The sequence below is a fragment of the Cryptomeria japonica genome, chromosome 9 (genome assembly GCF_030272615.1).
Source record: "Cryptomeria japonica chromosome 9, Sugi_1.0, whole genome shotgun sequence".
Lineage (NCBI taxonomy): Eukaryota > Viridiplantae > Streptophyta > Pinopsida > Cupressales > Cupressaceae > Cryptomeria > Cryptomeria japonica.
This window is the reverse complement of record NC_081413.1, coordinates 214,229,027-214,256,697: the sequence shown is the minus strand read 5'-3', so window position 1 is coordinate 214,256,697 and position 27,671 is coordinate 214,229,027. Positions and strand designations below refer to the sequence as shown.

Below are 27,671 nucleotides of genomic sequence, written 5' to 3'. Positions count from 1 at the left end.
AGACATGACTTTTCAATTTTGAGGACATGGGTACTGATCATATGGCTTAAGGAATGATCTTCTAGAACAAAACCCTAATTAGGGTTTCCAACTGCTTTTTACACTTAGAGGCAAAATCCTTCAATTCTGACAACATGGGCAGTAATGATATGGTCTGAGGATCAAAACCCTAATTTCAGAAAAAACCAGAAAAAAACATAACCTTGCTTTTTGTACTTAAGAGGCAAAAATTTTCGAATCTGAAGACATGGGCATTGATGAAATGACCCGAGGAACAAAACCCAGGTTCTTTCAAAAAAGCAGAAAAAAGAAAAAAGCGAAAAAAGCAAAAAGCAAGCCAAAAAAAATTGCTTTTTGGATTGTGCCCAAAGTGCCAAAAATCAAACTTTCTAAATTTAGAAAAAAGCAAAAAAGCAAAAATTCCTAAAAATAGAAAGTTGTCAGAAATGACCCAAAGTAATTGCAATCCTCGTCCTTCAGACCTTCTAAGCACTTTGACAATGTTCAAACATGATTCTGAGCATGATTTCTCTATTTGGCTCGGGATGACTTCAAAACTCTAACTCAAAACTCTTAGAGAAAATAGATTTATGAAATTGCAGAGCTTTGGACAAAACCCTAAAAAGAAAAAACAAGGGGGGTCCTCATCCGCGATGGGGCTATGTGTGAAATAGGTCACAACAGGTACTTTATCTGTGTTTTTCTTTTAGAAAAAAATTGTCTGTAGGTTTTTTATGATTTTTCCCTTAAAAAAATTATTTTTAGGGTTTTACTAATTTTTTCCACAAAATTTTTTTTTTTTAGGTTTTCATGATTTTTTTTGAAATATTGTTGGAGGGTTTTCACGATTTTTTCCTAAAAAAATTGTCTGAGGGTTTTCTTGATTTTTTTCTGAAAAATCGTCCGTGTGTTTTGATCTTTTTTCCTCAAAAAGTCTTCGTTGGGTTTTCACGATTTTTTCCAAAAAAATTGTTTGTTGGGTTTTCACGATTTTTTCCTCAAAAATTGTTGGCAAGGTTTATAAGTTTTTCTTAAAAATTATCATCTGTAATTCGCAAATTTTGCGTAGGATTTTGGTTATCTAGGTTTTACTGGTTTTTCCACAAAAACAAAGATTTGTAACCTCAGATTTCTTGGTTTTTCAATTTTCTCCTCAAAATTGCGAATTCTCTTTTGGAGGGTTCTTGTTTTTAGGGTTTTGATGGTTTTTTCCTAAAAAATCGTGCTTTGTTGCATTCAAGTTTGGGTCGCACTTGGAGTTGCCGTGGCGAACATCTACAATCATGGTATATTGCAGTCTGTTTTGGAGTTGGTGGAGCAAATAGTGCTCAGTACTCTTCTGCAAAAGGGTTTGCTGATTTTTCCTCAAAATCATGGTCTCAGGCTTTAGTAATTCACACATGATAGTTCTCTAATTCGCGTGTGAGGGTTACATCAGTCATCTAGAATCAGCTAGTCTTGGTCATTTCCACTTTGTAGATCCTAGGAGGGTCTTCGTAGCAGTAGAGAGTTCTTTGCATTGCATTTGTGATCAAAAGACCTATAGTGTCTTATGTCAGGTACTTAGTTGATACAATGACCATTAAGGGAGGGTATTAGAATAATCAATTCTTTTAGCCAGTTACCTTCTTTTGTGGTTCTATTTGTTGAAATAATAGCTAGTTCGGATCAAATATAAGTATTACTTGTATTGGGCTGGACCCAAATGCATCATGTAACTTGTAACCATTAAGGATGTTGATATGTGTATGTAACTTGCAAATATGAAAATTGGGCGTGACCCATAATGTAACTTGTGGGTGACTAATTGGCCTATCAGCCTTAGTCACATTAAATGTGCAAAATTAAATATAACTTTTAATTTGGTCTGGCCCTATAATGGGCGATGTAACTTGTGGATAGGGCTAACCCTATATTGAACATTGTAACTTGTAAATGCAATGGGGATGACCCTATATTGGGTGCCAAGTTTAGGTCATCATATTATTATTAATTGATTATCCTTGTGAGCCGACCTAGGATGAATTAGGTGGCTAAGATTACATATATATACAAGGTTCATTCATTCATCATTATATACAATGGAAGACATCGAATTACATTCTTGATCAGCAACGAAATTATCTAGTCAACGAATATAACTACAAGGACAGCAAATTGCATCATAAAGATCAGCGAGCATATCCCTATGGCAGTGAATTCATCTCCAAGAACAACAAACTAATTCTGGAGCAGCGACTATCATTCATGGTTAGCGAATTGACTCCTTGATTAGCGAATGGTCCTATGATCAGCAGCAACAAATCATCTTCAGTCAAGTATATTGCAGATAAGTCCATCATACTACTGTGTATATGCTGATGTTCATATTGCTTCAAGTGTTGAAGTAAACTTGTAAAGTCACATATTGATTATTGCCTAATATAAACTGAGATTAATTGCTGGGTTTTTCACCTCCAAGAGGGAGGTTTTCCCCGGGTACTCTTGTGTTTTGTGTGTTCATTGTGTTATTTCTGATTATTGCTATCAATCTGATCTAAAATTAACATGGTATCAGAGCCAAGTTCCTTCTATAAGGCCTAACAACTTGAAGGAAGAACCTGCACTTCTTCTTGTGCAGATTAGGGCTGAAGAAGTCTAAGGTGAATCAGAAAGTTCAACAGCAATGTTTGCTTGACAAATTGAAGGCATCGATGGGACGATAGCAAGAATAAGATTTTAGGTGTTCTCATTCCTCTATTCTCAATTGTAGGGTCCACTTGGTTTGGAGATTTGCATCTGATTGCCTTATTGTTATTGGTGTCTTATCTAGTGCACAAGGTTCTCTTGCTTGTTAACTACTTCATCTGAGGGTGCTTTCATATGTCGGTTTGTGCACTAGTTTTTCAGATCTTAGTATTCCTTTTATTCCTTTAAGGGTTGCATAACTATCTTCCTAGGGTTTGTAACAATCACCCTAGTTCGAGCTTTGTTCTTGTGTTAAGAATTTGTTCTAATCCAGTTTGAATTATTGAAGTTAGTATTTGGTTATGCTCTACTCTCTATTTTGAGTATGTTTATCTCTCAACCTATTTGATGTGGTTTGCTATGAATATGTAATGATCCGAATTGATGCATTGATCTAAATACATCCTTGGCACTAAAGATTTCAGCATGTGTATTCAGATATAAAACTAGGAGTATTATGATGGATATAACAACAAGCACAAATAGGAAGATTGAAAGCTGAATAAAATTATAGGAGATTCAGAAACATGGAACCTTAGTTGAAAACATATAGTGTCTTGTAATCATTGGTGTGGTAGGCATGTAAAGGTAAGATGTCTTAGTCATCCTATTTAGTATCTATGCCCAATGATGACCCTTCTATCTTCTTCTGATGATACTTGCTGCATAGTTCAGATGCATCATATTCTATCTAAACGTTGAAATGCTTAAGAGTCTTGCTGGTGTGTCTCCTAACATCATACGGACTATAGTCTCTATTCTATAATAAGGTTGGCATGTAGGACTGGGACTGGGATTGTGTAACACTTGGGTTCTCTTCAGCTCTTCATAGAAGACTCTCATGTTCTTTGTTATACATTTATTATAACCTTGCTCTGCTCTTCTTGTGTAGAGGATTGCCTTTAGCTCTAATGCATTTTCTGTCATGGCTTTCACTATCCTCACATAATATTCATTGTGATATTATCTCTTTAATTTGAGCATACTACCTGTTGTGCATATAGCACACATGCCCCGTCATTGACAGGGACCCCCCGTGTTGTATCTGTCTGCCCGCTAGGAGAGAAGAAGCCCGAAGTCTTAGGGCGAATGTAGGTTACCCTCGCGTCGGTCATCAAAGGCTTCAAAGACTGCAGGAATCAAGTTTTTTACAAACACTCCTTGTGGGCCGAAGTGTGAAGGGGGACTCTCAAATCGGCTCATAAGGCCAATTTGAGAGGAGTCGTCAAGATTGCGCACTTTTCCCTAAGTGTTCGAAAGATATAACATTTTGGAAGTTTGCAATTTGACCCCTCAGCCCGAAATCACTAAAGTTCACGATATCTGCTCATGGGCCGAAAGGGTAAAGTGCATATCGAATTCACGCGAAGTTACTTCCTATGCCAAAAAGCAAAGTTCAGAAACTTGAAAAATTGTCTAAGAGCCCGAAATTAGAGAGGATCATTTGGCTGAAAATGCAGTGAAAGATGAAGATCGCGCAAAAGAGGTATCTGGCCCGAGAATGATCATAGAGAAAATTGTGTTAGAAGCCCAAATCATGAGAAGTCATTCCAAGTCCGAAACTCGCAAATTCCCCTTACAAGCGGAAAAGGAGAGAAGACCAATTTAAACCACGCGGTACTAGCATTTAGGCCGAAAATTCTTAAAATTCACAAAGTCCATTCATAACCCGAAATTGGCTAATAGAGTGGATCTCGCAAATGGTTTGTCCAGGCCGAAAACCTAGAGAAGCAAAACTCTCAAAACCATCTTCTAAGCTGAAAACCAAGTCTAAAAATTGCATGATATCATTATTTGGCCCAAAACTTGAGGCTTTCCAATGCTCGCGAAATGTCCCTGTAAGCCGAAAAGTTAGGAAAGTTTCAAAATCGTAAATTCGGCCTTTAATCCGAAAATAGATAGAAAATGAGAAAAGGTTGACATTTCCAAAACCACATAAAGGCTGAAAATGAGGTAGTCTAAAACTATGCAAAGGTCCGAAGTAGGAAAACTTGGGCAAATTCCCCTTTTTCCTTATCGCTGTCCTTAACATCCGCCAAAGGATTTTTATCGGTTCATTTTTCAACGCATTCAAATTCTTTAAGATGCTATCGATTCCTCTTCCCATTTTAAGAAGCATTTTTATGAACTACATTTGATTTCCATTATCATCGATCCCTTAATTGGTAAACAATTTATAATAAAATAAAACCTTTATCCTGATTCCAAATTTGTTAAATAAAACGTTTTAAAGAATAGTCATCTGTATTGGTTTGAAGGAGCAATCATACATTCCTTTCAGCACACTTCATATAATTCTTCATCATTCTTTGTAATATCAGCATCATTGTCTTTTTGGCCTATATAATTCTTTGCTTGCAATTCCATAGATTGGGCTTCAGGCTCTTTGTTTTTGTCTTTGCATTGATCAACCACAGAGCATGAAGATACTAGCAAAACTCATGGAATTCGATTTACACCTACCAAGGTTATTTGCTGGAAAGTGTCGACTTATCCACTTTGTGCATATTCTGCATTGATTGCATCCATGAGATCACACTCATTGAGGCATTTTGTGAAACAATTTCACGTACCTTGTTTGTGCTTCCATATTTGCATATGTGTCTAGACTCTGGCAAGGTAGTCACAAGTACAATATATGACATAGCTTCTTCTTGATGGCTGTACACGCGTTGAGGATGCTGATGAATTGAGGAGTTTGATTCTTTGCTTCAGCTAATTGCATTTGCTTAAAGTTTTCCGTATCACACTTATTACTTTTTTGAGGCACTACTAATCTTCTCAGAGAGATGCCATGTGAAACCATTAAACTAAAATTGACGAAAAAAACCAAAACATAAGAGAAATAGTTTTTTAAGTGGTGCTGATCACCAGTTTGCTTGGGTGGTCCTACTCTAGACACGCTGGGTAAGTGAAATGTTCCTTGAGTTGGTAAACTCAGGAACATTGAGAGGTGCATGGGATAGTAATCCCATGTTTATTTTTAGCCACTTTTGCTCCTTGTCCACAGGAGCCTTCCCCCTTCTACTCTTCTATTCTTCATCAACTTCAACACACAATCCACCTCTCTGACTATTACATTCTTTTGGACTAATATTCTCTCTTCCTTTACAAGATTGCTGTAACAAATTAGAATCCAATCTTCGTTTCCCCCTTGAAATCTGTCCTTTGAATGTTTGAAAATTATTGTCCCCAGCCTTCTCCTCTTCCTCGATTCGTTGCTTCCTATCGGTACAACCAACAATGGAGCTTGATTCTTTTGCTTGCTTCTCCTCCTTATCCCTTAGAGGATTCAAATTATACTTTTGACCATAGTTTTTGGTGATGCTACAAAAAGTATGCTACAACATTATTCAACAAAAACCTTAGAAAAATAAAATTAAATATATTTTTTGGTGATGCAGGATTGCCCTTACACCATGGATGCTCCTCTATCACATGTATGCTCAAATATCCGTGAATCTTGAACATAAATGAACACACAATAATTAATCCACTCACACAAGTACATGTAACTAATGTATCCATCCACATAGGTCCATGCAGTGACATGCAAATGATGTGCCCAACCATGCAGCTTCGAAACACCATATTTCTGCAAGATGTAACAATATGCAAGCAATGAGTCCACCCAAGAAGAGGTCCAAAACATTATGGATCTACATGTAACCAATGAATCGACCTATGCAACCACATGCAACCCATGGATCCATGCATGCAATCTGAATCTCCATTTTTGACCCTTCACAACTAAAAAAAATAGTGTCGTTGAATTTTGATCTCCATCTTGTGAGTCTTTGTGTCTAAAAAATGATCACCTATGTAGAGCTTCCACTCGAACAAGGATTAATATCACAAGGTAGGCGTTCCATCCTACAACCTTAAACGAGGCTTTGATACCAAATGAAAGGAATTATGTTGCGCAAACATTAGAACCAAAAACTCTATAGCTTTAATACCATAGTGAAAAAAAAGTTCCTACATTAACCTAGTGAGATGAGCAGTGCAATAGTCACAAATGTACACTATAAACAATAGAGAAAAACAAAACACAAGACATACCCTTGGGAAAACCTATCAAGAAAATACCTAGTTTCTAAAGCATACTCAAGGTATTATCAATAACAAATATACTTACAATACACTCAAAGTATTAGTGCTCCACTAAGAGGAAAAAGAGATCATTGGCTTTACAAAGTGAATTTGGTAGCAAAGCCCCCTACAAAAACGTGTGCTTCTTTAAATAACCACTCCAAGCATATATTTTATATCCAGGCCTAAACAAGAAACCATGAGCCAACAAACTATGGGCAAATTTGTGGCCCAAAACGCTCCATTCAAATTCCAATGTCTAAATTTTGATAGGAAAAATATTCCAACTTTGAATTCAGCTCACCATATTCTAATTGCACATGTACTTGTTCATGTTTGAGTAGGATGCTCTATTATAGTCATTCTTACATATTATAAGTTGATCAAAAGTCATAATCCACTTTGTAATTCCATCTTACATGCTCTTATGCATGTCATATATCTTTGCATCTTACAATGTCATTGATGTTCTTACATATCTTACTTGACATTTGATGCTTCTTACACACATTATCATGCATATTACATGTAGCAAAGAATGCAACATCAAGTGGGATGCCCCTTTTCCATGTAGCAATATTAAAATTCAAATTAATAAATAAATACAAACATTAAGATTGCAATGTGTTTGACAACTAATCTGAACAACAAAATCTTTTCATTTTGGACCATACTAGCAATATGTCAAACCTAAACATCCCTTTTTAGTTTTTACAAGGTACTTGACTACAGTTAATGCTACATATAAGACTACCAATATTATAGTTGTTAGTGTCTTCCTTAAATATCCTAGTACATGTTTAGATGGGCAATTGGTGAACATAGTATGACCATGTATCTTATGAAGCTTTTAAATTTTAAATGAATATTGTAAAAGGAATGTGCAACTTCCCTCATGCTGTTGAATTTTGCAAAATCAGCCTATTATAGTTTAATGATTTATTTATCATTGTAATAGACCTTAGCAAGTCTCCAAGGTAGGATGATAGGATTTGATATATTTTAAGCCTAATGTTACACTTGGTTAATGAAATGATGTTGCAATCTATATAAAGACTATTACATTAGTGCATATCTATATTTAAGAATTGGACTATTAAATATAGTACTTGCAATTTTTTTTGTATATTATAATAATGTTTGTAGATTTAACAAGTTATTAGTGGATTCCGACAACTTTTGGTAAAATGGTGACATTTTATTTTAGCTGTACTGATAGATAAGAAGTTCTTTGGTTCTCAGGGCATATGTTGTCGGTGTGGAAACAAATTTAGACTTCATAACTGTAGAAGTAAGCATGAAGATTGCATAGTTGATATTTTTGGTACTCAAGAATAATAATGAAAATGTAATCATTTTCTTTTGGCCTTTTAAATTCTATATTCATTAATTCTAAAATTTGTTTTTTTCATGTCAACAGAGAAATCAAAAAGTGTGCATTGTCTTCGATATAGTCGTAGATGGTATGATTTTCTACTTGACAAAAAATGTCAAGATTACAATTTTTCTTAATGTAAGATATAATGAAATGTTTATAACTTATGAAATTTTAGTAACAAAATGCTTCAAAAAGATAGAAAATCATAAGCGACAAATAAATATGAAAATTTATATTATTTGAAAATTCTTAGAGTTTGAGCCTATCATTATTCAAATAGTCAATATTATTATCCATCCAAGTGTTTGAAAATCAAGTTATGTAGAATGATTTCAATGTTTTGGCTTTTTGATTGCAATATCAATTTTCCATGATAAAGAGAATATTATATTTATATTGAGGATATAATATTACAATTTTTTTTTTCTTTGTTCAAGCCATAGTGGCCATAAGGTAATGGTATATCCATACAATAATTTCTACCACATAAAACTCTATAAAGGATAAGTGTAAATTATGAAGAGTTATCCGAAATATGATAGAACGTATGAATAATCATATTATTAGAGATATTGTCACACCTCCTTTTAAGAATTAAAATAATTAATCAATGACTATAACCTTTTCTTTATTTCCCATAGGTTAAGGGATAAAATAAGGGAAATACTTAAGTAATAATATTGTAGGTTGGGCCTGTTGTTATGGTTTTTAGGACATCTCAAACATAGAATAAAATACTAAGTATTCTATCCTCTCTTCAACAAAGAAACCTCACATACTAAATAATATGATCAAGTGAGACAACTCCAAGGTTTACAATGCAAACAATCAACTTAATGCTTGGGATAGACTGAGTGTATATATGATGTGATATTGCTGGAATCACAAGGGGACTTATGTTTATGAACACTACTAGAACATGGAATCTATACTATCTTGCTTGGAAAATAAAAGACAAAAGGATAAAGGGATAAGGAAGTCTATGCTACTCCTAACAATGTAAGAAATGATTGTTGAATTAGTGTAACCAAACCAAGCTTTGCTTCGCCATGAGGAAACAACTACACAAAGATGTTGCAATCTCCTAGGGATAAGCGAATGATTTTTATATCACCAATGCACACCAACATTATGAACAATGAGCATTTAGCAGTTGAAGCTAAGCTTTAATCAAGTTTAGTCTAACCACACACAGCAATTTGCAATCAACAAACTCCAAGTGGTATGAACATTAGGCTTCACCATTCATCAACAATAAAATCTTCCATTCATCTAACACATCTAAACTATGAGAAGTAGAGACCATGCAACAAGTTGAAATAGCACACTAGATCCACCATATCTTCAATGAAAATAGTATGTTTATTACAACAAGCCTTGGCAACAATCTCGTTTCCTCCTACTCTATTGCTACTAACTATCTTCTATTCTCTAACTACTAACTATTAACCTTTACAAATGAGATAATTGAGCCTTATATAGAGGTCTCTATAATGTGCCCATCCTAGTCAGGGACTTGGGATTGAGGAGTTAGCTTATTTTTGGACCCTTCTAGGCTAACAAAGTATGGATAAAGGGGTCAGTAATGCAGTATCTTGAGGAGTGGTTTGTCTATTTGTTCTGGTTCAGTGTTGAGTTCAGTTCTGGTCTTCGTTTCATCAGTTTCTGACACTTTTTGAGGATTTCCTATTTTTTAGGGAAAATTTGCTAAAAATAGACATGGTCCTATTTTCATTGGCATGGTGAACTGTGACCCTAGCTTCTGACAGATTCAGTTTCCGAGCAATAATGAGAGAGATGAATTTTTTAGTGGTTCCACAGGCAATTAATATTTTAATGAAATATTAATATAAAATCATAAAGTGCATCACTTAAATTTATTTAAGTGAAGATTTATTATCTCCTAAGCTAGGCGTGGCTTTTAGGGTTAAGTTGGGAACCCTAAAAGCAAGTTATTATTTTTAAATCCCTAATTGCCAAAAATCGCACCTTTTGGGTATTTAGGCAGCCAAGATGGAAATTAAACCTCATTCTTGATATTGAGCATTTGACATTTTCTTCTGAGCACTTGGCTATGGCGGCTAGGGTTTGGACCTGTTTTGGAGAGCGTGCATTCTTCAGAATTCAGTAGCTTTGAAATTGTGAAAGATCAATCGAATTGTTGCAGCTTGGTTGGCTTCATTCAGAAGTCAAATTGAATTGAATTGGGGCAGATTTGGCTTCTTACAAGGCAGATTTGTTGTAGGGTTTTCCTATTTACTGTTTTGTTGTTGATTCTTCTGTGGTTTGGAGGCTTCTTTTCCTAAACACACAACTTGCTCATTTATTGGCACCATCTTCCACCGTTTGGGTGTCTCAGTATTTAAATAAGAGCAGATTTGAATTGTTCCAGAATTAAAATCAGAACTTTGTAAGTTGCTGATTTATTCTTTCTTTTTCAATAAATTGGCTAAGGACCTACGAGTATGCTTCTAAATTCTCCAATTCATTGTTTCAGTTGATTAAATTCATGTATTATTCAATATGTGCTGCAAATTAAAGAAACCCTCTTCTGCAACTTCTGTCTATTTCTGAAAGACCATCTTAATAATTAAAAATTACAAGAAGATCTACAAATTACAGCAGGTTGATGAGTTGAACTAGCAAGGGTTCATCACAGTCTCATTACATGTGAATGGCTTAGATTGATTCAAGATCGACGATTGAGATTACAAAACGAAACTCTAATCAGGGTTAGTTATAACTAACTCCATTCGACCAATGAGAAAATAGATTAGGTATGTGAAACAATTTTCGACGCAGTGCCATGTGTCACTAGCTCCTTCATGTGATTGAATCAAGTTCAATGAACTTGGACAAGTTGACTTGGAATAATTTGATTGGGTTGATGATGAATAGGATACCACCTCATCTTACACCATGTAAATCATCACAAAGTGTTTCTGATGGGGAAATACTCTTGATACTCAACATTATCCAGTTGCTTGATGTGATGGATCATATTCCCAAATTGCATCCACGGGGCCTTCACTTAGTGAACCTAGGTTATAGCTCGTGCATTCATGGCATACTAAAGAATCCCCCCATTTTCAAAAAATATTGCCCTAAACTACTTTTTTGTCACCCCCTCCCAATACACAACTCGAATTAAAAGCCCCCCTATTTTCACCAAATATTGTATTTTTCATAGCCTGAATTTAAAAACCCCCTATTTTCACCGATAGGCAATATATTGCACCCTCATTTTTGGGATATTAAACCCCCCAATATGAATGCACGTGATATAATATTGCCTAGCCAGTGAAGCCCCAATCATATTTGGTGATCAAGTCGACCTTCTAGCTTTGCTTAACTCTTTTGAAACTATCTGCTTTCTTGATCACATTCACATTCTAATTTGGTTCATCTAAACCCTATGATGCTTATGCTTGATGTAGACCCTTTTGTTCATGGTGTAGTCGACCTTGATCCTCCAGACTTGAATCCCTTGCTTTGATGTATGGGGGTAGTTTCATGTTGTACCTCAACTGGAATTGCATCATTGTACTGACCATTATTGTTGGATTTCTAAAGGAAATTCAAGATTGTCAAATTTGCACATCCTCATCGCTATGCTTTGAAGTCCCTTCCATGATGTTTGTAGAATTATCTCTATGTAGTGGTTGCAATTCCCTGAATCCTTCATCTTGATGTTGATTTATGCTCATTACCCTTTTAAATTGCAATGTTGAAAGTGCGAGGTGTAAATGTGATCTCTCTTTTACTCCTTGAAGTCTTGATACCTCCTTCACTTCGTGATGTAATGGAAGCCTCAAATTTGAGAAGCTCTTCATGTTGAAGACCTTGAACCTGTAGAGTAATCTTCATGTAGTAGATCTTGATGCTAGTGCTCCTTCCTTATACCTCCCCAATCTCCATACCTTTGATCCTATGAAACAAACAAACCATGAATTAAAACACTAATAACATTTACCCTCTCAAATTATACCTTTCAGCTCCTAAGCCTATTGATCATTCCTTGAGTGCATTGTATAAGTATCCTTGCACAAACTTGAGAACAAACATCACCCTATAGCGCGCATGTAAGACACCTGTCTGCACAAAACTTGAGTAAGCGAGCCTTAGGTACGTGTATATATAAAAGGATGATCGCATACGGCACGGTGAATGACATAAGGTGATGCTAGGGCCAGCCTAAAAAGGAGTTTTGGAGTAGGTTTAACTTACCCCTTTGCATAATCTCTATACCCTGATTTGCTGATAAATCATTTAGATCTGCACGTTGAGCTATAGGCCCAAGTCCTCCTTCCCTTACTTCACCTTTGAACTAATTTGATTCAATGTTTGGAAGGAAATTAACCTCCATCATATAGGCATCCTTACCCCTTTGGCCCGACATCCCTAACACCAAGTCGGCTAGCTTTAGATTATTTATTGAACTTCTAAATATGCCCCCTTTTCAGCAGACTTGAACTTCTCTTCCTTTGAGTGGGTTTTAATGGGTTAGGTGCACAAAGACTTTGGATGAGTACATATTAAGTGCATGAATGCACAACTTTATGTTCAGCGCATTTGTCATGTATAGGCATACAAAGATCAGGGAGTCAACTTATTTGATGCTCATCAAGCAATTCAATTTCTCCTCTTGAGAGGTATAAGTAGATGCTCATCAAGGCCATATCAACGCAACTGCCACCTCAAAATACTACTTTTGTTCTGCCCAGCGAATTCCAAGTCTGATCTATCATAACCCATGGTTTGATTTTGATTTGTTCTGATTTCAATCTCCTTTTAGGCCTGATTTTAAAGTCTGATTTCTATCCTCAAAGCCTAATTGCTAATGCCCTACAAGTCTGATCCTTTACTCTTAACTTGATATCTGATTGTTTTACAGGTCTGATTTGTATTGTTGCTGGTCAGATCTGGCCTATTCCTTCAGTGAACCTCTTCTTCTCTTGAGCACATTTGAGGGGTGCACTTGCAGAAATGAGTGTGCATGGCAGATTTAGAGGGGTGGTTTGCATTACTTCCCCCTTGATGAGCGCACTTTGAAGGTTGCCATGCACAAATAATGCTTGATCAATGATTTGCATCATGAGAGTGCATGTTGAGGTAATGTTTGCATAAATGATCAACACTTAAATTTTAGAATTACCCCCTTTCCCTTGAGCGCATTTCAAGGGAGGTTGGAGCGCGTAGGAAAAGTCACCATGCATAAAGGAGATTCATCACTAAACCTCATAAGCGTATCATAGACAATGTCTTGCACAAATTTTATACTTAGGAATTTTCACACTTTCCCACTTGAGCATTGAGGTGATGTCCTGCAGAAAAAGTGTTGAGTGCATTCTAGGTAGGTGTATGCATAGCTTACCTTATTCTTACCTTACTCTAATCAACCCTTAGGTGCATAGAGAAGGTCTTCGCATAGAATGGCTTGAGCGCATATAACATGATGATGTGGACAAGATGATAAGATGCAAATGAGGTGTGCCTATGCACAAACTTGTAGAGTGACACAAGGGGTTGATCCTTGCCTAAAGGAAACATGAGTGCATCTTGGTATAGTGTTTGCACAAAATGCAAGTAGAGACTCCCTTAGTCAATCACTTGGAGGATTCTTGATTTGTCTCATGATGTTGGGCTTCAAAGGAAAGCTTGCACAAAAGATGATGGAGCGCTCTTGAGGGCTAAGATTGTATAAGCATAGAGCGCATTTTGGTCCTTAACATGCAATGGTGAGATTTCACTGTGTGCATGCACAAACTTGATGTTCTTATGCAAACTTCCTTCTTGAGCGCATTTCACATAGGTACTTGCACAAAATTATACATGAAACGAAGGGGTGAAGTCAAATTCCGTGATTTCTCACTTTGATGCTACATGAAATGATCTTGCAATTCATGGTTCTAAGGTTATGTGTTTGTAGGTCTTGAGCCTACCTATACATGCCCTTCAACCTACTCCAAATGACCTCCTCCATTCAAACATCATTGACAACCTTGACTCCCTTTGACAACACATGACAACATTAGCAACCCACTTCACTAAGCATACCTCGTCAATGAATAAAGTTTAAAACTACAAGACCACTTCCAAGCTAAGACGACTAAAACACCTAACTAAGCAAAAAAAGTGGGGCTCCTTATTTGCAATGGGACAATGTGTGAAAACGTCACAAGAAGGCCCCATCACTTTATTTAAAAAAACAACTTAAATATTATTATTAATTTAATAAAATGGTCATTTAAATGAGACATTGAAAGGTTTATGTAATATTTTATTTTGAAAAAACTTTGGAGAGGAAAAAGGAAATTCAAATCGAGTGATTGAAAGACTTTATAAAAGAAAGGCAAATTGATCATTTATATGATCCATTGTATTTTTTTCTTCATTCCATTTTGGAGATTGAAGTATTTAAGGATGAAAACAATTGGTGTAGGAGATCTGGAGGACAAAAACCTTCTTTGTTTCTGTTATTGGATTTGAAGACGAAAATCCTCTTGTTCATAAGAGGTGATTCTATGTAGGGATCACATTTGTGTTGATTTATCAAATATTAATTGAAGATTTTATTGTCAAGGATCGGATCAATTGAGTATTTGCAAGCAAATTGAATTGATATTGGTCAATTGCTAATTTTGAGGGGAGTTGAGGATCATTTGTTGCTGTACAAGATCAATTTTCTTGTTTTCTAGTCATTTTATTGCTGATTGTGAGGTGTTTGCTGCTGCTGTACCTTGGTGCACCATTTGTGGTGGAAGTTCATGATTTGTAGCTATTGAACAACCCCTTTTCTAGCTGCATGAAGGTCAAATCTACCCTCAGAAAACATTTCCAGCTGTGACATTCACCATCGTACATCTACCTTGAGTCATTGTACCATATAGCAGCCTCTCGTACCATTGGTTGCTGTCCACAACAATATTTTGTTAGTGGCATCGACCCTATGATAAGCATAATTGATATTGCTAAGGATCTGTATAGCTGTACAATGAAGTTGCGAGTGTACATCTCTATGATTTTTGGTAAAAATTAATAAATATGTTGGCACCAAGTTGTAGATCTGTTATAGTGGTTTATGAAGGTTTATCTCTGGTACTTAATATTGTATTTGTTGACTATATTAGTTTTAATCATTTGTTATCAACATTAATTATCAGATCTGTTGTTTTTAACTAATTGTGAGGTGGATATGATGGTTTCATATTTATATCAGCTATTAGTACATCAGATCTTCTATCATATTATCATATTTTCATCATGTGACTTTGTAATGTCCCCTTTCTAGGAGACATGCAGATGACAGATGGTTGACCTACTATTATTTGGGTTCCCGTAGGTCAGTAGATTGGTTAGGGGATCCATTCAGGAGCCATGGAGCCTTGCAGGGGGCTTTGCAATCTGATTCAGACATTCAGACGACAGTTCCTAGTTTTTAGGAGGGATCCCTATTTTTTAGGGAATGACCGAGAGTTGGTTCCGGGGTGTCTGGGAACCATTCTGGATCATTAGAGACCATCTCCTAAATTTTAGGGAGGGGTCCTATTTTTAGGGAGGACTACCAGTTGATTGGTTGACCACCCGGAGGGCCACAAAGCAAAGCAGGATCGCTTTTGAGCATTCTTAGATGTTTGGAGACAGTTTCCTACTTTCTAGGGGGATTCCTAATTTTTAGGGAATCGCTGCCAGTTCGCTTGTAGCATTGGGTAACATCCCTCGGTCAGGAATCTTCAATCAAATTTCAGTTCTGAGACCCGAGGAGCATTTTATGAATTATTTTGGAAATATTTAATATTTCCTAAGTTGGATCTAAATAAATAATAATAAAGTGCATTATTTGTATTATAATAAATTATAATAAAGTATAAAAAAGGCCCCCTTGGCACACTTCCCTAGGCAATTAAGTGTTAAGTTGTTTTTAAATAAAGGTGGCCACTTTATTAAAAAGGGGTAATAAGACTTCATGAAGATCGAACTCTTTGATGGGCAATAATTAAATAAAGTTTGTGAAACTTAATAAATTGAAGCCCTAATTTTAGTCAAACCTCTTTAGAGAAAATAAAAGTGAATTGAGCTTAAATGGAAGGCATTCATTCGTACATTTTTATCAAATTGGCTTCAGCACATGGGGTTTGAGCACTGAGGAGAGTTTGAGCTGCAGAATTGGCTTCTAGGAACGGAAACTCTTGGGAGTATAGGCAATTGGACGAAAACCCATCTGCCAGGGAAGAAATTTCTACCATAGGACAGAAGAATTTACCAGATTGGCAACAAATTTGGTGATTAATATTAATCTCAGATTAGCAGAGATAACTTACAGGGTTCAGAATTGCAGATCAGAGGGAATAGGCGGCATAACCAGCACAATTCAGCCTCCAAACCCTAGCCGTATATCACACAGCAAGAGGGGCGCCACCTACCAGTTTGGCGTGAGGGTTTGCAAGGGAAGGTTTCATCAAACTGAAAGTTCTGGGCACATTTCTTAACAGATCAGTAAAAGCAGAGGAGGGAATCAGCTATCTGTGGAATAATAAAAATCAAATCAGCTAGAAATTGCTGCTGATAATTATGTCCCAGAAAAGTACAGCAAGGTACGGGTTGGTGGCTTGAATAAAATAAATCAGAAAATTCCTTACCATTTGATTGTTCTATTAGTTGTTATTTTAAATTGTTATTTTCTTTCAAATTCTTATTAATTCAAGCATTGCATTCTTCATTATCTGAAAAAAAAATAAAAATATCAAACATTGCAAATACCAAAACTCAGAAAACTTGCTAGAAAAATCAGAAAAAAAGTCAGAATTCTCAGCAGTTAGACATAACTTGGGTTTCAAGAGTTTATATCAGCCATCAATATTCCAATTTGCTATCATAATTGGATATTTTTAGCATTTGAGAGTATCCAAATTCATATAAGCATTGTGAATTGTTGGATCTATTGTTTCAACTCTGAGATTTTGATAAAAGAGGGTTTCCTAAATTATTGCTGCCAATTGTATTGCTGATTAACATATTATTCATTAGATTTTGACATCTACATTTGTATTTTACATCTATTTAAGCTTGCAATCATTAGGAAAATTGCATATTTCATAAGGTTTCCAATTGGAGAACGTTACTATGGTATCAGAGTTTTAATTATTCTAGAGCTTGTAGAGTTAGATCTAACTTTTAGTGCAGCATAGCAAAAAGGGAAATCAAATTTTATTAGAGGGAATGGAGAAAGTTACAGAATTTTTGTGAAAACATAAAAGTCATGAGCGACAAAGAAACAAGAATATCTAGGAATGAAATGAATTCTTTGCATGATGGCATCAGTCAAGGTTGGAGAAATTTGGAAAGGATAATATAGAGGTCAAAGGCAGAGCTAATACAAGCCTTGCATAATATAATTTAGAATAAGGAATATCAACAAATAATCTCTTTAGCTAGTAACTGGACTTCACTCTGTAGCATAGAAGCAATGATCCACAAAAAATCGCAGTCAATCGCGATTAATTGGGAATCGCAAAGGGTCCTGATTTTTTCCCTCTAAAAATTGCGAAATACACGCTGACTGTGGTCAATGATTTTTTCCCGTTCAAAACACGATTAATTGCAATTAATATTTGCGGATTAATCGGAAAAAAAAAAAAATCACAAATATCCCCGCGAAAACCCTAAAAACACGAAAAAGGCGCCAAATTTTTGCAGAAAAATCTACAAATGGACGTCGCCTCCCTATTGTTTTTCATCCAAAGTCTGCAGGTCGGAAATAGGAAGCCCGGCAATAAGTTTTATTGCAGAGTTGATTGTTGCTCTCTTGGATCTTCTTCAATCATGCACAATTGGAAGTCCTTGTTCGTCATTGGTCACCAACTGTTTCTTCAGGTTTAGCGCATAGGGGTCACCAAGTGGCAAGCCAGCACTGCATACATCCAGGTATTTACAAATTATATTTTTGTTTTACAAATTTTTCTAGTAGTTTTGTTTTATAGAATTTATTTAATATTTTTGTTTATACAAATTAAATTTATTAGTTTGTTTTATAGAATTTATTTAATATTTTTGTTTATACAAATTAAATTTATTAGTTTGTTTTATAGAATTTATTTAATATACTGTATAATATAGAGTATATTAAATTTAATTTAACAGTATATTAAATTTAACTATTAAATATATACTGTTAAATTAAATTAAATTTAACAGTATATATTATCTTACTAATAAATTTAACAGTAAAATAGATAAATATAAAATTTAATTTAACTGTTAAATTTATACAGTTAAATATAAGTATATACAGTTAAAATTTAATAGTATATTGTATATATTTAACTGTTAAATTTTAATTTTTTACTGTATATACTTATATTTATCTGTTAAAATATATACTATTAAAATTTGTCTAACTATATTCTTAAAATATATACTGTTAAAATCAGAAAATCTGTCTAACTATACTGTTAAAATCTGTTTAAGTATATCTTTCTGAGTACTTATTCTTCATTCTTCATAGATTTTACTGTTAAACTATAAGTATATACTGTTAAAACTTAAAGTATATACTGTATATATCTTTAAGTTGCTGAGTAAAATATAAGTTTTAACAGATAAATTTTAACTATAAAATATATACTGTTAGATAGAAATTTGTCTTCCCAAAAAGTTTAATTTAACAGTATAATTTAACTGTATATAAGGTTAAGAAGAATATATCGCTGTTTCTAGTGGGTCTGAAATTCTTCTTCAATGGCTTAATTTCCAGGTCTGCAATTTTAATTGCATTCTCAATTTCAGATTGTATGCTATGTGCTTACTCGTGAAATAAAGTGAATTTTTTGTTCGATGCAATTTGGCTTAAATTGTCTTCAAATGCACTGTTTCATATGAATTTTCTTAAATGGTGAATGAACTTTAGAAAAACAAAGCAATCAACAAACAGTCATATTTTTTCTAACATGTTCAAACAAGCCAAAACCATCATAACCTGTTGCATCAAAATCCTCAACTCAAAAATTTGATTTTCTCACTCAAAAGTTAAAGATTGAGTGTAATGTCTTTGCAGATCTGATTCTTGATCACAATGCCACGTCAAAAAGAATTTGCGTGGACACATTGCCCAACAATTCCAGGGAGCACGAAGGTCAAGTGCAATTGGTGTCTACAAGATATTATTGACGTGTCTGAAATCGCATCACTACGGTTCCATCCGGCCAACGCAGAATAGAATACTAAGAATCCTATTCTCTCTTGAAATAAGGAAATCCCTAGTGCTGTTTTTTATTTGATCAATGGGGATTACCTCAATGTTTTGGTTGTCAGGTCTTGACTGCAAGATAACTTAGTGGTTTGATGTGTTTTGCTGGAAACACAAAGGGGACTTAAGGTAAGATGAACAACTTTCGAGTGAGTTCCCTAAAGTTTAACAGTCTTATATCGGTTGATTTCAGTTGGATTGATACTAACTCAGCTTGACCATGTGGTTTCTTTGATACAAGACAGCGCCTTACAGCATGAAACGACTGCTCTTCATCCTCAAAGCCCTTTTCTACACTGGATTGAGGTGTGATGGACATTCTTGATTGAGGAGATAAAAGCTTATGTCATCATACCACTCGTCTGGTGAGACTTGTTTGATCAAGTACTGCTGATGTACAATTCCTGAGCATTCCGATGCGAGAGTCTGCATCAGAGCCTGACCTCTCACTAGTTTCATGGGCTGAATCTCAATGTCATATTCTTGGATAATTGTCACCCACTTACCCCTCCTTTCGCCCAGCTCATTCTGCATTAGCAATGTCTTTACAGCAACATCCGATGCTATGGTGTATATCTTACTCCTTAGTATATAATGCCGGAACTTCTTAATAGATTTAACTAATGCGTAAGCTTGCTTCTCAATATTTGGGTACCTCAACTCGGCATCTTTCAGCGGAGTGCTCATGAATGCTATTGGGTGTTCTCCCTCTTCCTCCTTTCGCTGAGTTAAAATTGCTGCACAGGTGTGTTCGGAAGCAAAAGAATATATGTAGAATGGCCTTAGGTAGTCTGGGCTTACCAAAACCGGCGCTTGGACAATAGCTTGTTTGATCCCCTCAAACGCCTTTCTGGTTACTGGGGTCCATTCTATCTTGGCATCTTTCTTGAGCATGTCGTTGAGCGGGTGAACTATTTCTGCAAATCCAGTTATAAATTTTCTGACAAAATTTATCTTCCTGAAGTATGACTTTAGTTCCTTTTTGCTTGCAGGGAGATTAATTTGTAGTATGGCTTCGATTTTGTCAGGATCAATTGAGATCCCCTTTTCTGAGATAACATGACCGAGAAGCTTACCTTCGGTCACGCCGAACATACACTTTTTGGGATTTAGAGATATCCCAAACTGGTGTCAACGCTGAAAAACTTTTCGTAGATCATTCACATGGTCTTCTCTTTTCTTGGAGAATACCGTCAAGTCGTCCATATAAATAATTATGCACCGGCTCGCAAGGTCTTTAAAGGCGATGTCCATGGCACGTTGAAATGTTGCCCCTGCGTTGATTAAACCAAAAGGCATTCTTCTGTAGGCAAACACTCCCCACTTGGTGGTGAATGCGATCTTCAGCCGGTCTTCATACTCAACCATTACCTGGTTGTACCCACAATATCCGTCCAGAAAAGACATCATCTAGGATCCATTGACCATTTGCAGGACCTCATCTAGCGAAGGTAGCGGATAGTTGTCCTTTTCTGATGCTCTGTTCAAGTTGCGGAAGTCTACACACAATCTGATCTCACCGCTCTTTTTCCTTACGGGAACTAGGTTAGCCACCCAGGTAGAGTGTCGAACTGGAAAAATAATATGAGCAGCCAGCAACTTTTCACTTTTTGATAGATCAAAGGCTCTAGGAGGGCATTTACTGGTCGCTGTCTCTGTCTGAAAGGTTTTGAGTCTGGCTTTAGGGGTATAGTATGAGTTATTCCTGAAGTATCATAAGTCTTAAGATCCTCATATCCCCAAGCGATGATATCTGGGAATTTCCTCATGTTCTTGAGGATTCCATCCCTTTCCTGAGATGTATATACCTTCCCAATCAACACATTCTTCTGATTTTCTTTTGTGCCAATGTTAATCTTATCACAAGCGCCTCCTTCGGAAGTACCTTCCTTGCGGGACTTGAGTTGGTCCCAGTCGAAGATCCTTTCCAGTTGCACCATACCTCTGGGAATAGTGTTTGTCTTGAGATTCAAGACCCCTTCGATGTTGATCTCGGCTTCCTGAGGTTCCTCCTCATCAATAACCTGTGCTGCAAACACATCGGAGCTTGTGATGAAGTCAATGATGTGCCTATCATCATCGAACACCTGGAAATTAGTGACATTGTCCGGAATGGATGGGACTGATGTCAACTCAACTGTGAATTTCTTTAAACTTTGCATTGACAGGGGTTCTAACAAACTTGCGGCTAGTGCCAATGAATCAACAACGTGATTCTGCGATCGGAAGATGGCTTTGATGTTGAAAGTGTCAAAACTCTTGATTATATCCTACACACGGTTGCGATAAACACTGAGCCTTTATCATGACATGTGTATTGCCTTCTAACTTGTCGGACTACCACCTCCGAATCCTTAAAACAATGTAGGATCTGAGCTCCCTTTTTAATGGCTAGCTGCAAGCCATGAACCAAAGATTCATACTCTGCTATGTTGTTAGTACAATGAAATTGTAGTTTGTAGGCAGCCAAATAAGTTTCACCGGTAGGACTTAATTCTATTCCTGCTCCAGCTCCTTGCTTGGATTTCGAACCATTGAACCTTAATATCCAAGTCTGATTTGGATTGATAACCATACCGGTTGCAATCTTTGGGCTCATCATTTCATTCTTTTCTTGCTTAGGGGCCCTCTTTTCAGGAGCTTCGAGGGAAGCGGTATCTTCTTGGCTAAGAGTATGGGCTTCTAATACCTCCGAATGTCTCTTACATACCTGGTTTAATGCTTACCTGCATAATGAACATGTTACTTCAGAATGGGCGGCATTGTGGACTTTGCACCAGTCGGATAGAAGCAAGTCCTTAATAGAACTTTGGCAGTCTAAATGTTGTATTTGTTCTGCGTATCTGCAAAAAAAGTTTCTGAAACTGCTGAACAACTCGTTTTCTTTTGATGATGGTATCACCTTATCATAATTTTCTACAATTCCTTCCAGATTCTGAACTGGATTCGAGCATTGCACCAACAAAACTTCGTTTGTTGAGCCTATGTCAGCCCTGTAGGTGCCCATATCAGATCTAGAAACAGGGTCTCATTGGTCTGGTTATACTCGGTAATCATCAATTTAAGCCTAGGTTCAGACTCAATTCGGATTTGGTTTGCTACACCTCTCCATGGCAGCCACATATGGGTGAAACTGGAATGCAGCCTTCCGTTAAGGACGCGGGTCCAGTCTCGGCCAAGCAACATACCATATGCTCCTGGAATTTTCACTACCTGGATATCAATATACATCTGGATGCGCGGATCTGCTGTCAACTGCATGTGGATATTATTCAACTCACCCACCACAGTTACTTCAGACTTATCTAGTTGGGTCACTTTTCGGTTAGTCTTGGTAGGGGTTAGGCTTAAAGTAGTGCATATGGATAAAGGCATAACATTAGTTGAAGCCCCTGAATCTATGAGACAATTATGCAGATTCTTACCAAAGATTCTAAGCGTTAGTAAGAAAGGTGGGGGTTCTAGCTTTTCGGTGAACACATTGATGGTGGGTTCTGATGGGAGTGTATCATTGTTCATGATTGAAATATCCTGAGCCCTTCCCCGTGCACGTACTCCAAAACCAGTCCCCATGGGCTGATCACTTGAGAATTCTGGTTGTGCAACGTAATTCACGGTTGCACCCCTAGGATTTGTCGGTCCTCTTACTTCATTGTTGACCTTTTGGGGTTGTTCTGTTGGCAATCTTTGTCTCGAGTTCTCATCGGTTCCTTTGGATTGAACAAGTGAGGGCTCCCTAAGACTGCCCAAGACCATATCTCTGACCTCAGAAACCCGCATTAGTTCAACAAGGGACAAACTGATTTTGACCTTCCTGAATTCATTTGCCACCAATTGGCCTAATCTGGTAATTTCTGCATTGCTAGATGGTTTAGTACTTGGGCCCTGATTTGTGGCAGCAATCGGTTGACGTGTCTTTTGCGGCCATCCTTGGCTCGCATACTGCTGTGGCGCCTTGGGATAACTTGGGTTATTATTGGCATTCTGATCTGGGGGAACTTGAATATCCTTTGGAGGTGTGGAAGTAGTATAAGGGCCATTATTGCTGTTCTGGTTATTATTCTTATAATACCCCCGGTTGCCACGTTGGTACTGTTGAAAAGCATTTACATCAGCGGGTTGGTTTGGGTTTGCCACTTCATTTTCGTCCTGATTAGGGAAGAAAAAGGGGGGAATATAGGTCTCTAGGACAAGGGTTGTATCATACCTTGGCAATGGAACTATCTCAAATCCGGTGGGAGGAAGCGCTAGTTGAGGTATTGTGTTCTCGACCTCCTGCTGGAATATATTAGCTGCCACCTGAAATTCATCACATTGCAGCTCTGAGTGCTGGTTGGTATTATGTAACCTGCACCAATGGGATAAAGTTGCCTCTTCCAAAAATACCCTGTCTGCCGGCCTGTTTTCTGGTGCTGGTGGGTTATCTAGCGGAGTGGGGACTCCTCCATTGTTAGGGCATGTGTTCCATGTTCTTGTGGGCCTCTAATATCCTTGGTTTTGATATTGATTCTAGTGCTGACCTTGTTGCTGATTCCTCTGGTTATTCTACAACTGATTATTCTGATTTTGCAGATAAGTAACTTCAGAGGAAAGCTTCTTCATTTGATTAGTCAACTCCCGCATCTCATCTTTCTCTTCCTGAGTTCTGGAAGATACTACAGTGCTTTGCAGATATACGGGTTGTTTAGGAGGGATTTGAGATATAGGTGGTCCAGGATGGAGCACCAGCTGATTTGTAGGTTGTTGGGGCTGATATGCCAATTATGGGATCGGGTTCATGATAGTCGTTTGGTGAGCCAAGGCCTGACTGATTTCTTGAATTTGGTTAGGTATAGCGGGAGGTCCTAATTGCAGCAATGGTCCTTCGATATTTTGGCCTAATCCCTTGCTGATCTCCATAGCCTTAGCATATGCTTCTATTAGTGTAGTCGATGTAGGTTGGGACTGTCGGACAAACATTGTTGTCAGATAGTCCAGAGCTGAATAATAAATCTTTCTTGCTGAAGCATCACTTACCACATATGGGTCTTGCAACCGGGTAAAGGCCTTGTGGAATCTGTTGTTGAAGGAACTAATTGGCTCATGTCCCTGTCTTTTCACTTCCACGAACTATCTGTACAGCTCTGTGGGAGTTGTGGGAATACCATATTTTCCCGTAAAAGCCGTCTTTCGCTTTTCCCAAGAATCAATAGATGATACTGGCAAGTGGATAAACCAGTAAAATGCGTCTTCTCCCAAAGAGTAAGGGAAAAGTCTACATGCAACGTCTGCATACTCAATCTGTCTATTACGTAACGTATCTTCAAATATTTTGATATGCTCTTCTGCTGTTCTGTTTGGATCATTCACATGAAAAATAGAACAGAACCTATTCGAGCTTTTGGGCATATCATGGTAAGTTACAAAAATTATTGGTGATGGGTTGTCTACCAACGAGGTTGCACCATTTGGGGCAGGTGGATTGTGCGCCATCTGTGGCTGAATTAATGGAACCAAAGGGGCAGCTGGAGTTGTAACAGCTGGGGTCGTGAAAACCGTGCTTTCTGGGATAGTAAACTGCTGGTCCGATGAACTAGGCTCACTGGGGTCTGTAACCCTATGGTAACTTTTATGCCTATAGAAGTGAAATCCAATGAATCTTTCTCGTTCTGGGCTGGACTTCAGGACTCTTTCGAATCTCTCCGGAGAGAAGGATCCAATTCGTTCCAACGTGAGCTATGCTGATGCCGTGCGGGAGCAGGTTCAGGAGCTGGATTAACTTCCTCTCGTTCTCTCTGATTTTGTGCATTGATGTGATCAACAATCTCCTCTTCTTCTTCGAGGACAAAGCACTTTCGGGGCCAGTCAGGATAATTTATTTTCACAGACCAAGCCAAGCTATATAACTCAGTGATGAGGTTCTCTTGTTCGTCGTTGAAGTTCAAATCTGGCTGTATCACTGGTTCGGGATCTCTTCTTGGTTCAGGAGGATTGATGGGCAGACCCATTTCTTACCATGTTAGCGGATTGGAAAGAAAATTGTCGGATTTCTTTAAGAACTTGCTTGTGAAGGGCAGAAATCCTTTGTCTGTCTAGATTCTCCTTGATCACAGTCTCTATTTGCCAACCTTTTTCCTCTTCCTTAGCAATAGTGTGACTTACTTGTCTGAAATGAGGATAATTTATTTATGATTTCCAAGCAAGTGTTCGTAATTGGTCTGCAATGTATGATTGATTCAGTCCTTGACCAGGTTGTTCAAGAGGCAGATCGAACGGGAATTCATGTAGCAATACCATACTACATCATATCTATTATCCAAAATAGGTAACTTCAGCTGCTCAGGATTTGTTAGCAATAAAACTCTGGGTAATTGCTCACAAGCAATGAACTATTATGACCTCAAGTCCAACTGTTAGAAAGTTGTTTTCTCGGAGGCCCTCCTTCTAGCACCAATTTTGTTGATGTGTCTAAAATCGCATCACTACGGTTCCATCCGGCCAACACAGAATAGAATACTAAGAATCCTATCCTCTTTTGAAATAAGGAAATCCCTAGTGCTGTTTTTTATTTGATCAATGGGGATTACCTCAATGTTTTGGTTGTCAGGTCTTGACTGCAGGATAACTTAGTCGTTTGATGTGTTTTGCTGGAAACACAAAGGGGACTTAAGGTTAGATGAACAACTTTCGAGTGAGTTCCCTAAAGTTTAATAGTCTTATATCGGTTGTTTCAGTTGGATTGATACTAACTCAGCTTGACCGCGTGGTTTCTTCTTGGTAAAAAGAGGGGGAAAAAGATGAATGGGGAAAAGAGAGAGAAAATCTAATTAATTAACAAGATGACATGTTCAAGAAAACAGACAGAGACCTCCAAATAACCAGATTTAACATTATCAGCTACTCAAGCACAATGCTGTAAAAAAAATCTAGTGCGATCTTCAAGGAGAACTAAATTTTCATGCTACTAAACATAAATGCAGAATTTTGACATTCATTCACTTAATGTTTAACAACCGAACTGAGCATATAAGTGGGTTCAGACTAACCATGCACGGGGAATGACAATCAACCTGTCCTTAATGGTATGAACACCAAGGCTTCTATCAAATGTTTATCCTAAAAATACTATCTGAAAATAAAAGACATAACAGAATAATTAAATGGTGAAGAAGGAGACCATGCACTCACAGAGAAATGAAACAACTTTAATTTTCCATTAATCCTGCATAAATTTCGCCAAAGCTTCAGCAACAATCTTAGACTTCTTACAAAAATGAGGGAAAACTAGTCCCTTTAAATAGAGTTCCAGAATTAGATGAATGACCAAGATTTAAACAAAACAAGTGGCCCAGATTCATCTGTACAAAATAGTACCCATGCCCATAAATAGGAGGTAAATATCAACAACCACCCAAAGAGGAACAATAACTACCCAAGAAAGGTAATTAATAACTATCAACAATAGCTCAAAAAGTGCACATGCATGGAGCTCAAAGTTTACAACTGAATTGGCAGTTAAATATGAACTTTATGGCCAAAAGTGCCTTTTTAGATTTTAAAGGAAATATGTATTTTAGGAAGGCACTTTTTCCTTTTCAGCTGCAGATCCCTTTACTAAAAATTCATCCTCGTCATGCAAATATTCTTTCCAGAGGTCCCAACCTGCTGTACGTTCTGCACGAACATACTCTTGAAATCTAATGCACAGCTGGAATAGCACCGTGAACTAAGGCATAGGAGGATGACGTATCTTATATTGCATGCCCTCTAGATGACGATCTACGTGCTTTAAACCATCTTTCCAGTTGGACCGATCAGCCTCAAAACACAATGTCAGAATGTAATTTACTGGCAAAATCCAGGTCCTCAGTGGAGTAGGCGATCTTATCCACTCTTAATCTATCCTCCCAGTCCGGGTGCATTATGGGATCGGACAAACTATTTTTCCAACCCAAAACCATTGATCGGAGGATTGTCCCACCAAGGTCTTTCATGTTCTTCACAATTTCCTCACATTCCGCTTGCTCTTTATCAATGGTTTCTTTTGTTTCGCTCTTCATGGTGATGGTCCAGAACCATTCTTTGAAAATGCTGATGCTATAGGGGTCCAGGATGGCGGACAATGTAGGAATCTGTGCCTGGGTCCAGAAAAGAGCCCTCACGAGGGGAAGAGTTGTAGCAACTACCTCATGAACTTTGAGGTATTCCCGCTTCACCTTGAGCATCTTGACCAAAATGGTCTCTTGGTGG

The 27,671-nt window shown here is 37.2% G+C and overlaps 1 protein-coding gene across 1 annotated transcript in view; it reads left to right on the top strand.

Annotated features, from left to right (window-relative positions):
- The window catches only part of LOC131044535 (protein HAPLESS 2), a 348,241-nt gene that overhangs the window by 57,471 nt on the left and 263,099 nt on the right, over positions 1-27,671 (top strand). Inside the window, exons 5-6 of the mRNA XM_057977882.2 lie at positions 8,062-8,110; positions 8,240-8,282. Of these exons, the coding sequence (XP_057833865.2) occupies positions 8,062-8,110; positions 8,240-8,282 (92 nt within the window). The remainder of the gene's footprint in view (positions 1-8,061; positions 8,111-8,239; positions 8,283-27,671) is intronic.